The 13,004-nt window shown below is 44.6% G+C and overlaps 1 protein-coding gene across 1 annotated transcript in view; it reads left to right on the top strand.

The window, feature by feature from the left end:
- Positions 1 to 12,082, top strand: part of LOC122258769 (uncharacterized) — a 31,278-nt gene extending 19,196 nt beyond the window's left edge. The window contains exons 2-15 of the mRNA XM_086535894.1: positions 3,513 to 3,613; positions 3,936 to 4,191; positions 4,406 to 4,574; positions 4,860 to 4,998; positions 5,408 to 5,611; positions 5,895 to 6,013; positions 6,152 to 6,219; positions 6,416 to 6,499; positions 6,820 to 6,984; positions 7,489 to 7,802; positions 7,911 to 8,082; positions 10,264 to 10,461; positions 10,802 to 10,951; positions 11,266 to 12,082. Of these exons, the coding sequence (XP_086392020.1) occupies positions 3,513 to 3,613; positions 3,936 to 4,191; positions 4,406 to 4,574; positions 4,860 to 4,998; positions 5,408 to 5,611; positions 5,895 to 6,013; positions 6,152 to 6,219; positions 6,416 to 6,499; positions 6,820 to 6,984; positions 7,489 to 7,802; positions 7,911 to 8,082; positions 10,264 to 10,461; positions 10,802 to 10,951; positions 11,266 to 11,372 (2,246 nt within the window). The 3' untranslated portion in view covers positions 11,373 to 12,082. The remainder of the gene's footprint in view (positions 1 to 3,512; positions 3,614 to 3,935; positions 4,192 to 4,405; positions 4,575 to 4,859; positions 4,999 to 5,407; positions 5,612 to 5,894; positions 6,014 to 6,151; positions 6,220 to 6,415; positions 6,500 to 6,819; positions 6,985 to 7,488; positions 7,803 to 7,910; positions 8,083 to 10,263; positions 10,462 to 10,801; positions 10,952 to 11,265) is intronic.
- Positions 12,083 to 13,004: the final 922 nt, after the last annotated feature.

Raw genomic sequence — 13,004 nt, 5'->3', positions numbered from 1 at the left:
ACAAAGCCATAGTGTGCATCACCATACGAGCGTGCAGGACTGTCCCATCACCATCACCTGCTTATCCTGTGTTATTACAGCACCATCGTGCCACTGCCACCGATTCCGTGCACTTTCATCTATTTCCATCCTATTATCATACGTATTTTGAAAGAATAGTCCATAATCTTCAAAAAATATATAACAACTATAAATAACCAATCCTTCTTAAAGAGTAACACAGCAGCGTCTTCGAATTTCAACATGTGGATAGGTTCTTCTTAGGCAAACCGGAGCCCGGGCCGAGGGAACGCAATCGAAGGAAGCGCGGGCGTGGTGCCATATCCCTGTTACGGCGACCGCGTTCGTATCCTGTGCGCATGACACTAATCTGCGGCATGGGAAGAGAGAGAGAGAGAGAGAGAGAGAGGTTTTGGGGTTGGTGGCCGGGTGTGCGAACCTCTCCCAACTGTATATATATTTTTTAAAGAGGAAATAAATGAAATGATATAGATAGAATAGTCTTTACACGGTTTTGAAAGATGTCTCGACACCGGAGTGCAACCGACCGACCAAGCGAGAAAAAATGGCGGGAAAAAGTTAAGGTGAAAAAAAAATAAGAAAAAACAAAAGACGCGCGAAATTTCACGTTTTCTGCCGCGACGTCGAACTCTGGAACATTACAGTTATCAGGAACACTCGACATTTACAATCACACTCGTCCATAATTAACGAAGCATCGACTCAGATTCTGAGAAGACCATGAACGTGGAAGAAGAGGGGGAGGGGGGGAGGGGGGAGCTTAGAGTTACGCCCCCCCTCCCTCCTACTCCCATGTGTACCGTGATTTTTGTCTATCGTATAAAGTCTGTGGGCGTGTGTATGGGTGTGGGCGTGGGCGTCTATATGGGCGTATGGTCATACGGTAGGAGAGCGAGCCATGAAGTTTCTAGAAGGAAACTAGTGTGTGTGTGTTTGTGTGTGTTTGTGTGTGTGTGAGTGAGTGCAAGCGCTAATTATAAAACACGTTTTTCGTATTATTCTGCCAAACCAAACATCGAAAAAACATTTATTTTTACCCACTCCCACCCACCCACCCTCCATCCCTCTTAAAGACATACACACACACATACGTACGTACACACTTGGTACCTGATATGCTGTACACACAAACCAATTGCCTAATATTTACATGCGATAACAGAGCCTTATACCATCACTCCCTCACCGCACTCATCACTCCCTCACCGCACTCATCACTCCCTCACCACACTCACCACTCCCTCACCACACTCATCACTCCCTCACCCCACTCATCACTCCCTCACCACACTCACCACTCCCTCACCACACTCATCACTCCCTCACCACACTCATCACTCCCTCACCACCTCACCACTCCCTCACCACATTCACAACTCACATGAGGCCTCGCGACTCGTTCATCATTTATCTTTTCATTCGTCGCGTCATTGTTGCGTGATTGCATTCCTCATCACCAGCTGTGGCATCACCTCCAGGAGTCATCACTCTTGCTTCATTTGCGCTGTTAGGTTAAGGCTGTGTTTGGTTTAGTTTGCTTTTGGTTATGTTAGGTTAGAATGAAGTCAAGTTAGGTTAGGTTAGGTTAGGTTAGAATTTGGCTAACTTAAGGCAGGTTAGGTTAGAATTAGGCTAACTTAAGGCAGGTTAGGTTAGGTTAGAATTAGGATAAGTTAGGTTAGGTTAGAATTAGCCCACCTTAAGGTAGGTTAGGTTAGGATTAGGCTGAGTTAGGACAGGTAGACGAGTAGTGTATTTATCACTACTGGTATCCTTTTACATCTCTGTCTTCTTTCTTCTTTTTCGTGTCCTCTGGTCCCTCTGTTTATCTTCTTCCCTTCCTTCCCCTCCCTCCTCCCTCCCTCCTCTCTTCCTCCCTTCTTCCCTCCCTCCTCCCTCCCCTCCTTCCCCTTCCCTCCCTCCCTCCCCCTTCCCCCCTCCCTCCCTCCCTCCCTCCCTCCCCCCCTCCCCCCCCTCCCTCCCTCCTTCCTCTCCCCTCCCCTCCTCCCTCCTTCCCTCCCTCCCTCCCTCCTTCCCCTTCCCCCCCTCTTCCTCCCTCCTCTCTTCCTCCCTCCTTCCCTCCTTCCCCTTCCTTCCCCTTCCCCCCCTCCTCCTTCCCTCCCCTTCCCCTCCCTCCCTCCTCCCTCCTTCCCCTCCCTCCCACCCTCTCCCGTCGGCTTCCTTGCGGATATCACTGTACCAACACTGATCCACATTTCCTGCTCCAGGTGCCGATCTGTGAACACCTGCGGGGGAGGGGGGGAGGGGGGAAGGAAGGAGGGGGATGTGTTAAGAAGGGGGGGGAGGGGGAGGGGGGAAGGAAGGAGGGGTATGTGTTAAGAAGGGAGGGGGAGGGGGATGTGTAAAGAGAGGAGGAGGGGGATGTGTAAAGAAGGGAGGGGGGAGGAGGGGGATGTCTAAAGAGGAGGATGGGGGAGGGGGGGTGTAAAGATGAGGGTGGGGGGGAGGAGGGGATGTGTAGAGGAGGAGGAGGGTATTGTGGGCGAGGCATAGGCGTGGGCGGGGTTAAGAGCTGATAGTGTAATGGAATACCAAGGCTAATGTGTGCAGGTGGGTAGGAACCGACTGGCCATGTGTGTGTCTGTGCTGTTGGGGGTGGGTTAGGAGTAGGGGGGAGGTGGGGGGTGAGGGAAGAGAGATGTCCCCCCAACTCGCACTGATTTATTGTTCGTTGTGGTGATGACTCTTACTTTTTTAACTTTGCATTTATGTTTTGTTATACATAGGGAGGGCTTTGCGTCTATGGTTACGTGAAGGGAGAGAAAGAGATGTTAGTGTGTGTGCGTGTGTGTATCTGTCTGTGTGTGTGTGTGTTTATTTTTGTGTGTGTGTGCGCGTGCGTGTACGTATGTGTGTGTGATTTGGTGTGTGTGTGTGTGTATGTGCGTGCGTGTGTGTGTGTGTGATTTGGTGTGTGCGTATATATGTGTGTGTGTGTGTGTGTGTGTGTGTGTGTGCGCGCGTACGTATGTGTGTGTGTGATTTGGTGTGTGCGTATATATGTGTGTGTGTGCGTATATGTGTGCGTGCGTGTGCGTAGCCGCTAATCACCCCCGTCTGCGACACAGGGCCACCGCAGCCCAGCCATCGCGGACGCCCGCACTCACACGCGGCCAAATTACAGGTGCTGCGCCGACCATTAGCCTCACCTCCTTTTCTTCGCCGTCCTGCATTTCGTCTTCCTGTTTACGCTCTTTTGTAGCGACGTTTCCCAGGCCTCTCGTTGTCACCATGAGGACTCATTTTCTCACACTTTCTTTCTTGTCCCTTTCCCTCCCTAATTGGGTTCTCTCTCTTCTCCTCATTCTCATTCTTATTCTCATTCTCTCCACCTACCCGACCTTTCCTTTGGGGTAATTAGATTTACCCTTTTTGCCGTGTTCGGATTTACCTATTGGATTGTTTATTTAGTTTCATATTTTTATTAAGACGCACAGAGACTGATTCTTGTCCTCCTCTTCTCGTTCCAGTGTACGGAGTGTGTTATTTCCCCGTGGAATACCAGGGGATTTTCGCCACCCAGTCGAGTATCTCCAGCATTTCGGGGGGGTCTGTCCATCAGTACTCTCAGGTAAGTTGCTTTTTTATCCTTTTTTATCCTCTTTGGATGATTTTAAAATTTTCGTTATCTCAAAAGAAAGTTGAGAAAGGGGAAGGACTTGTGTCTGTATATGGATTGATATTCGGTTGACCTCAAACCACATCTTAAAAAAAGAAATGACATTAATCTAGTCATCAGGGTGCGGAGGAGATTTTAGGCTTACGCCTCCCCCCCCTCCCCTCCCCCCATCCTCCCTCACTCTAACTCACGTAATGACCTCTCTCTCTCATCCCTCCTCCTCCTCCTCCTCCTTCTCATCATCATCCTCTTTCTCCTCCTCCTCCTCCCCCAGGTGACCATCCTACCCGACGCCATTCCCGTCTGGGGCGTCTGCCACAAGAAATTCGACAACCTCGTGATCCTGAGGGACCCCACAGGAGGCGAGGACTGCTTCCGGTGCTTCCACGTGTCCCTCCACTCCGGCAACGTCATCCAGGTGTACACCGAAGGACTGAACAAGTGCTACTCGTCCGAGGAAGCTGTCCTGCAGACCTGTCCTACGATACATGACATCAAGTCCAAACGGGCGCGGGAAATCATGCTTTACAGTAAGTCACGGGAGTCTGTACTCGGTGTAATTTAATCCGTCTCCATCGAAGAGGAAATTAATAAAAGAGAATAAATAATAACTTCGACGTATTGTGAAAAGAATGGAAATAAAAAATACGAGAGAACGAATTATTTCGGATGTACAGTACGGACGTAAGACGTGAACGAAAACTCACCCCCCCATTTTTTTTTTCTCTCTCTTTTCCTCAACAGAATCTCGGAGCTTCACTCAGGACGGCCTGATCGACCGCGTCTTCTGCCCGATCAGCGGACGCTACCGGTTCACCTACGACGTGAACGACGGCACGGAGTCGACCGTCGAGTGTCCCGAACCGTCCTCCGAGCTCTCCAACTGCCCCAAGGGATCGCAATTGCAACTCAGGTAAAGGGGGATACGAGCTCACGTCTCCTTCTCTTCCGTTGTTCATGTGTTATCTGTCTCGTTTTGATCTCGTTTTTTTTTGAGTTTCGATTTCTTTGTTTGTTTCTTCTAATTCTTCTGCAATTATTTATCTGTGTTGTTGTTTTTTTCTTCTTTTTCTGGAATCATTTATAAATATATATTTGTTATTTTTTCTATGTTTCTTCTTCTTCTTCCTCTTCTTCTTCCTCTTCTACAATACGTATCATTCATATCTTCATTTAATATTTTTTTCCGCCCGTCTAGATTCCGTCGATGTTCCTTCGGCGAGCTGGACATGGGTCTTCGGTGTCTCGGGGACTGGGAGGGCCACGACGGCCAGAAATACCTGGCTCTTTGGGACCCCGAGGTTACGACCGACCATCAGCCGCGGTATCGTTGCGCTGTGAGTACGAGGGAGAGATGGAGGAATTAATTTTTTTAAAAAGAGGCTTAGTTGATAGATAGGAAGAATGATGATGATGATGATGATGATGTTAATTAAATGATGATGAGGCTTAGATGATAGATAGGAAGAATGGAGGATGATGATGATGTTAATGAAAGAAAATGGTGATGTTTCGTTTTGTGGTTTGGGAGAGATGGGGGCATTAATTTTTAAAAAAGAGGCTTAGTTGATAGATAGGAAGTATGTATGTATACTAAGGATGATGATGATGATGATGTTAATTAAAGAAAATGGAGATGTTTCCTTATGCGATTTGGGAGAGATGGAGGAATTAATTTAAAAAGGATGATGATGATGTTAATTAAAGAAAATGGAGATGTTTCATTTTGCGATTTGTTTCTCGTAGATGTACTCTGTGGAGGAGGCGACTGGAAGAGTGTTCCTGAGCTTCAGCATTGATGCCACCTGTACCAACCACCTGCACAGCCCTTGGGACGGCTACGAGTCCATGGTCCTCACGCCCGTCACCCCGCCCACGCCGCCCGCCCTCGTCCAGACCACCGCCTGCGCCTTCCCCGAGTGGGCGCACGGGTCGTGGCAGAATCTGCAGGTAAGACAGACAGACACGTACACGCACACACGCACGCACACACACACACACACACACACACACACACACACACAAACACATACACTCACACACTCACTCACTCACAAACACACACTCACTCACTCACTCACTCACTCACGTACAAACACACACAAACGTACAAACAAACACACAAACAAACAAACACCCAGATAATCAACTCGCATTTATATCTAAAAAAATGTTGATATTGAAAGTGCTTTGCATTCTCCCTCTCTAACACTTCCTTTGTTCCTCCCATCAGATCGATTCTAACGAGCTTTGGCTGCAGGACGCTGGTTCGGACAAGAAATATCGGACGCTGTGTCTCTCCCAACACGCCCCCCACGGCGAGCGCTACGCCCTCTATTCCCAGACACAGTGGTACGTACCCTTTGGGATTGATTGCAGATTGCATTGCCGCATGATCGATGTTGTGATTGCAGTATGTAGGTGCATGTGGGTTGTTTTACCCCTTTTGGTCGTATTGGTAATGTTTTTGTTTTTTTTCTTCACGTGCAGTGGCGAGGAGGAATTTACGTGCATCTGGATTAAGAAGCGAGCGGTCAACGTCATCGAGTATCAAATGGGTAAGTGAAATACGCCCATGAAATACGCCCACGAAATCCGAAATCCGAAATCCGAAATCTAATCATGAGACACTCGGATCTAACTCGCGGATACTTGCATTACAAAAATCTGACAATGGGAAAACGAATCAACTCATAACTCACGGATACTTATCTGAGATATTTGGCTAAAATAGATACTCTGTCCTTTTTCCAGCCTCGTACCCAAGTGATCAGTACAACGCCTCGAGAATCTGTTCCGATGACATGTTCCGCGGTCAGGAGTGGATCACGCAAGGACGTAAGTACACTAAAAAAATAGATATAGTAAAAATGTATACTAGAATAATGAAAAGGGTAATAGATAATAAAAGAAAATGTATAATTAAAAATAAGAATGAAAAATCGATGAATAGATATATATACCCTGGAATCCTTCTTATAACAATTTTCCAATAGACATATATAATCATCTTTTGCCCCCCCCCCCCCAAAAAAAAAAAAAATAATAATAATAATAATAATAAGAAGAAAAAAAACTACTTTTCAACGGACACAAAATCATCATTCCCTCAACCCAAAACCTAACCCAGTCCCTCTTCTTCTTCCTCTTGCCCACAGGCTTAGATCCCGAGAACCACGCTGGATGTCCCATTACGGGCGAGTACACGGGCGTGATTCCCGACGCCAAGGAGCTGTGTGCACGACTGGCTTCCGATTGCCACGATCCGCAACATATGTTCTACACGGTGTCTTCGTGTTTCAACTCCACCGAAGTCTATGAGGGTGAGTGTTTGTGCTTGGGACGTCTCTTGTAGGAGAGGGTAATGGGGGTAGGGGGCGTGTGAGTGGGAGTTTGGGAGTGCGAGTGGGAGTGTGTTTGTGTTTGTGTGTGTGTGTTTGTGTGTGTGTTTGTGTATGTGTGAGAGAGAGAAAAGAGAGAGAGAGAGAGAGAGAGAGAGAGAGAGAGAAGTATCAGTTTAGTGCATGACTTGTATCGTTGCAAGGTGAAGGGATATACTAACGTTAAACATAATGTAACAATCGGTTTCATATTTGGCATTAAGGGAAAACATGGGCTCTCTGTTGACTCTGTTCTTGTAACGGTTTCTCAGCTTCTTCGTATCATGGTAACGTTACTAATCCAACTAATTGCATGACATCCTGGACCACCTTCCAAACTAACTCTAAAGGAAGCGTTGAGAGACATACATATAGTTTTAAAGTCGCTGTCGGAAGTAAGAGGAGAATGAGCTTAGTGAATCACGAAGTTACTGGATGTCGGGACAGATTTGAGCGACGTCGGCGAGGCGGGGACGCCCTCCGCCCTCTCACGCCCACGCCGCCGCGCCGTCTACCGCGTGTCCGACCCCCGAGCTCTCCTGGGGCGCTCCAGCCGCCACGCCGGCCGCCACGGCGCCAAGCGGCAGCCGTCTTGGGCGTACCGGCGCGCGGGCGAGCTGGGCGGCTGGGCCATCGACGAGTACACGACCCTCGGCGCCCAGAGTATGCCGCGTCACCGCCACCGCCAGACGCCGCAGGTCTACGTGTTCCCGGACGACCCCGAACCTCCTCCGGCGTCGCAGGCCAGTCCTCGCACGCAGGTGGAGGCGGAGGCGGGTCCCCAGGCCCAGGGACTGCAGGCGGAGGAAGGGCAGAACGAGGGGAAGGAGGTAGAGGAAGAAAAAGAAGAGGAAGAGGAGGTGGAGCAGAAGGAAGCGGCGTCGGGACAGCAGCAGCCGAGGGCGAGGGACGTGAGCACCACGACCACCACCACCCGCCTACCGTACCCCGACGAGCGCCCCTTCTATTACCGCCACCACGACCCGAAGGAGGCGTCGCAGTGGGAGCACCTTCGAGGATTGGGTCCTGTCACCATTGAAGGTCAGAGCCTCACGAGAGCCCCCGAGACCTCCTGGTCTCAGCACCTGCACCCCTGAGGCACACGCGCAGGCGCCCCTCACACCACCTCACCTCCTGGAGAGACCTCACTGGCGTAGCTTCACTGAGACGGCACCGTAACCCATACGCACTGTACTTGTTGTCGCACCTGTGTCAGTACTACTGCTACTACTACGCTCACCCACGCCACGCCCCCTCCTCCCACCCCCCTTCCCCCCACCACCTGTTGCACCACAACCCCTCCACCACTACCCTATGTTGTATCACCCTTCAATTCCCTTCCCTTCCCTTCTTTCCTCTCTTCCCTCCCGTCCCTTCTTTCCTCCCACCCTTCCTTCTCGTCCCCATCCTCCCCCTCCTTCCCTCCCCTCCTCTCCTCTCCTCTCCTCTCCCATCTCATCCCCTCCCCTTCCCCTCCTGTCCCCCCTCTCTTCCCCATCCCCTCCCCTCCCTTCCCCACCCATCCCTTCCCTTCCCTCATATCCCCCTCCCCCCCTCCCCTCCCTCCCCCATCATGGAAATGTGGTTGGTCGGCCATATGCGAAGATTCTCCCCTTAACGACCGTAGGCTAATTACGCACAGCTAGAGCACCGTAATAATAGCTTTGCACGTTTTTTTTTTTTTTGTTTTTTCGTTTTTTTTTTCTTCGTTATTAACGGGTTTGCATCACCCACCTCCACCCACGAACCCACAGTTTAGATGTAAGATGTAGCATGTATGATGATGATGATGATGTTGTTGTATTTGATTTGATTTAAATGGATTTTTGTGTAATCCACTTTGCTTTGATTTTTTTTTTTTTCTTCTTCTTTGAGAATAAGATTATAGCTTTATAATAACGTTGCTTGGAAAGGTCACATTTTTTATACATCTGGCTAAGTGTCTATATTCTTTTTATTTGTATTCCTGTCTTTTCTTTTTTAATTATATATATTTGTTTCTCTAATTTTACCATGTTCTTGTCTCTGTAGTTCGAATGGTATGTGGTATTTAGATCTTCCCGAACCTGAATGCATGTTACAGTAAAATAACAGTAACAATCTTAGAGCGAAAATGTAGCCTTAGTGTGAAACAAAACCAGTAAGTAATATTAATAACAATAATAACCACCACCACCTTCACAAAAAAACAACCGAACAATTCATATAAGCAGCATAATTTCATTCAATCACATATCAGTTAACACACAGCATAAGTTACAGCATAAGTAAGTTACAGCATTAATTTACATATACAAATTACAACCACACAATTCAAACACAGCACCATTCATTCACCCACATACCAGCTAACAACACAGCATAACTATTAAAGCTACAACATTAATTCACATCCACACATAACAACCATTATTCCTCACACATAACAACCATTATTCCTCACACATAACAACCATTATTCCTCACACATAACAACCATTATTCCTCACACATAACAACCATTATTCCTCACACATAACAACCATTATTCCTCACACATAACAACCATTATTCCTCACACATAACCATTATTCCTCACACATAACAACCATTATTCCTCACACATAACAACCATTATTCCTCACACATAACAACCATTATTCCTCACACATAACAACCATTATTCCTCACACATAACAACCATTATTCCTCACACATAACAACCATTATTCCTCACACATAACAACCATCATTCCTCACACATAACAACCATTATTCCTCACACATAACAACCATTATTCCTCACACATAACAACCATTATTCCTCACACATAACAACCATTATTCCAAACACATAACAACCATTATTCCTCGCACATAACAACCATTATCCCTCACACATAACAACCATTATTCCTCACACATAACAACCATCATTCCTCACACATAACAACCATTATTCCTCACACATAACAACCATTATTCCTCACAATAACAACCATCATTCCTCACACATAACAACCATTATTCCTCACCCATAACAACCATTATTCCTCACACATAACAACCATTATTCCTCACACATAACAACCATTATTCCTCACACATAACAACCATTATTCCTCACACATAACAACCATCATTCCTCACACATAACAACCATTATTCCTCACAATAACTACCATTATTCCTATATCTCAAAGTCTCGAATTAACCAAAATTTTCTTTCCCGTTTTCTATTAGAACGCGACTACCGGTGCCTTGGTCAGTGGTCTGAAGGTGGCGTCATGTACACCTTCACGCACCGGCGGGATGTCAACATTTATGAGTGTTTTGCGGGCGTTGTTGTCAGTAATAATGAGATCTTCATCATCGAGGCTGGCACGAGTTGTCAGCGGGGGCTCCAGCCGCTGGCGTATGGCATGAAGCTCGTCAGACAAGGTGAGTGTTGATGGAAGGAAGAAATTGAGGTTTTGGCGAGAAAATTTTGTATACGTTGTGATATGATCTTTTTTTGAAATCTCGGTGTGTAGTTCTCATTTAAGTGTTTTTTTTGTGTGTTTTTTTTTTTTTGTTTTGTTTTCTTCTCCTTCTTCTCTTTCTTCTCCTTCTTCTCCTTCTTCTCCTTCTTCTTCTTCTCCTTCTCCTTCTTCCCCTTCTTCTTCCCCTTTTTCTTCTCCTTCTTCTTCTTCTTAAGACGAAAGGAAATTAAAAAAAAAAACTCTATTTCCACTAAATATACCCGTTTAACCCCACACGCCCCCTTTCTTGAATTCCACAGCCACGTGTAGCGAACTCGAAGCCAGAGCGTCCACCCCCCCACCCCAGCCCGACCCCTCCTCCCGCCCCCCCTGGTGGCCCCCGACCACCAAGAACCCCTGGATTAAGAAGGTTTCCACCACCACGGAAACCCCCACGTGGAATAACGAGAGTAAGTATCCCTTTTATTTATTTATTTATTTTATTTTATTATTATTATTTTTTTTTTTTTTGGTGTGGGGGGGTAATTTTGTACTCCAGTTGTTATAATTCGATCATTCTCCTTCAAAGTACTTCTTTAAAAAAAAAAAAAAAAAGGGTTATGCTCTAGATAAACACATTTTTCATAAGTTCGTAATTCGTCCGAAGTCCCGTTATTGTTATTATTATTTTATTCTTATTTTTTTGGTTTGTTCTATCGTCGTAACATATTCTCGCGGCATCTGTGTCTAACTGTTCTTATTTTTTCTTTCTTTTTCCCTTCAGTTCCTCGAGCAGCGCATTCCGGCACCTCGAGAACGACAGCGGCGAGTCTCCGATGGTCGTCGATAGTGACGACTCTAACGCTATTACTCTCGTTGTCGTCTTTGTGAATCCACGACGACCACTTGGGAGAGTCTGTCGTTCAGTGTTCTCACGTCGTTACTGTGTCGTCTCTCGTGTGTGTGTCTGAGTGTGTGTGTGTGTGTGTGTATGTGTGTGTGTGTGTGTGTGTGTGTGTGTGTGTGTGTGTGTTTCCCCGTCATTGTGATCAACCAGTGATACATTCATACGGTAAATATTCATTTCTCTCTCCATTCATCTCCCATCTTCTCATCCTTCGAATAATCAAAAACATTTGTATACCGTAAACAAAAAAAGTATTCTCAAGCAGTATTGCTATTACATCCTTTTGTTTGTCTTTTTGTTTGTTTTTCTTTGTATATACATATATTTTTTTTATTTAGTCTTGATCGAGGCTTAACAACGATAAGGACTTGAGGTCACGTGATATGAAAACCAAAAAAAAAAAAAAATTAGATCAATTTAATTCGCTTTCATTCACGTTATCGAAGTCATTGTGCGTTGGAATTTTAATTTGCTCCTATTGCTTCTAGTCAATTCTCCTATTATCATTTTCATCTTTTTTTATAAAGTGTCTCGTGGTTCTTGTGATTCGAAATCATCAACGAAATCACAGCATCTAATCACCACCCAATCGATCACCAATCACCCAATCACATCATATATCAAGCCTACGATATTGTTCGGAAAAAAGACACATAGAGATTAATAAAGAAAAGAAAAAAGAAAAGAAAAAAAACAATAATCAAATCGGTATTATTAACCGATTCCAGAAACCGGACATTCGTTATTGGAAAAAAAAAGAAATAAAATTGATCTCAAAAATACACCAGATAAGTGTTAGCTTAGGCGAGTGTTCATAAGAGAGAGCTTTGTGTGTTTGTTTGTTTGTTCGTACGTACGAGCTCTTTGCCTCTTTTATGCTTTATCTGTCTTATGTGACCACGGAAGAACCAAGCGCTATGATAAGAGAACAATGATTTTATTTATTTTATTATTATTATTATTGTTATTGTTATTTTTATTATTATTATTATGTTTTTATTATTATTATTATTATTATTATTTTTATTTTTATTACTATTATTATATTTATTACTATTTTTTTATTATTATTTTTATTATTATTATTATTTTTATTATTATTATTATTATTATTATCATTATTATTATTATCCTCCTCCTCCTCCTCATTATCATTATGTGATGTTGTTATTGGTTTTCTAACTGGTATTATTTTTATTATCTTTTATTGATATCAATACTATTGTTGTCTCTATCGTTTTTATGATTATCATTTCATTTGACTAAGTAATTAAAGAACGTCGAAGAAACAGACTCGTCATCTCTAAGGCATTGACGTGTCACGGTTAATAAGTGTGTCATGTCATGTCATGTCAGTTTCTTTTTTTTTTGTGTGAAGTCAATTAAAAGTGACTACATGAATGTAATGAGGAAGATAATTGAAAAAGACATAGAGGTTGTAATAGTGTTTTTTATTGTTTATACAATGATGAGTATTTTTTTATTACTTTTATAAACATTATTATTATCATTATTACCTTATTATTGTTATCAATTTATTATCATTATTATCATTATTACTTTGACATTATTATTATTATTAGTGACTTCTTTTCTTTTTTTTCTTAATAAGACAG

Source organism: Penaeus japonicus, unplaced genomic scaffold, assembly GCF_977035675.1.
Source record: "Penaeus japonicus unplaced genomic scaffold, GWHDUDI00000001_assembly GWHDUDI00000004, whole genome shotgun sequence".
In the NCBI taxonomy this organism is placed as follows: Eukaryota; Metazoa; Arthropoda; class Malacostraca; order Decapoda; family Penaeidae; genus Penaeus; species Penaeus japonicus.
The sequence above is the reverse complement of the archived record's forward strand: the minus strand, read 5'-3'. Positions and strand labels throughout refer to the sequence as shown.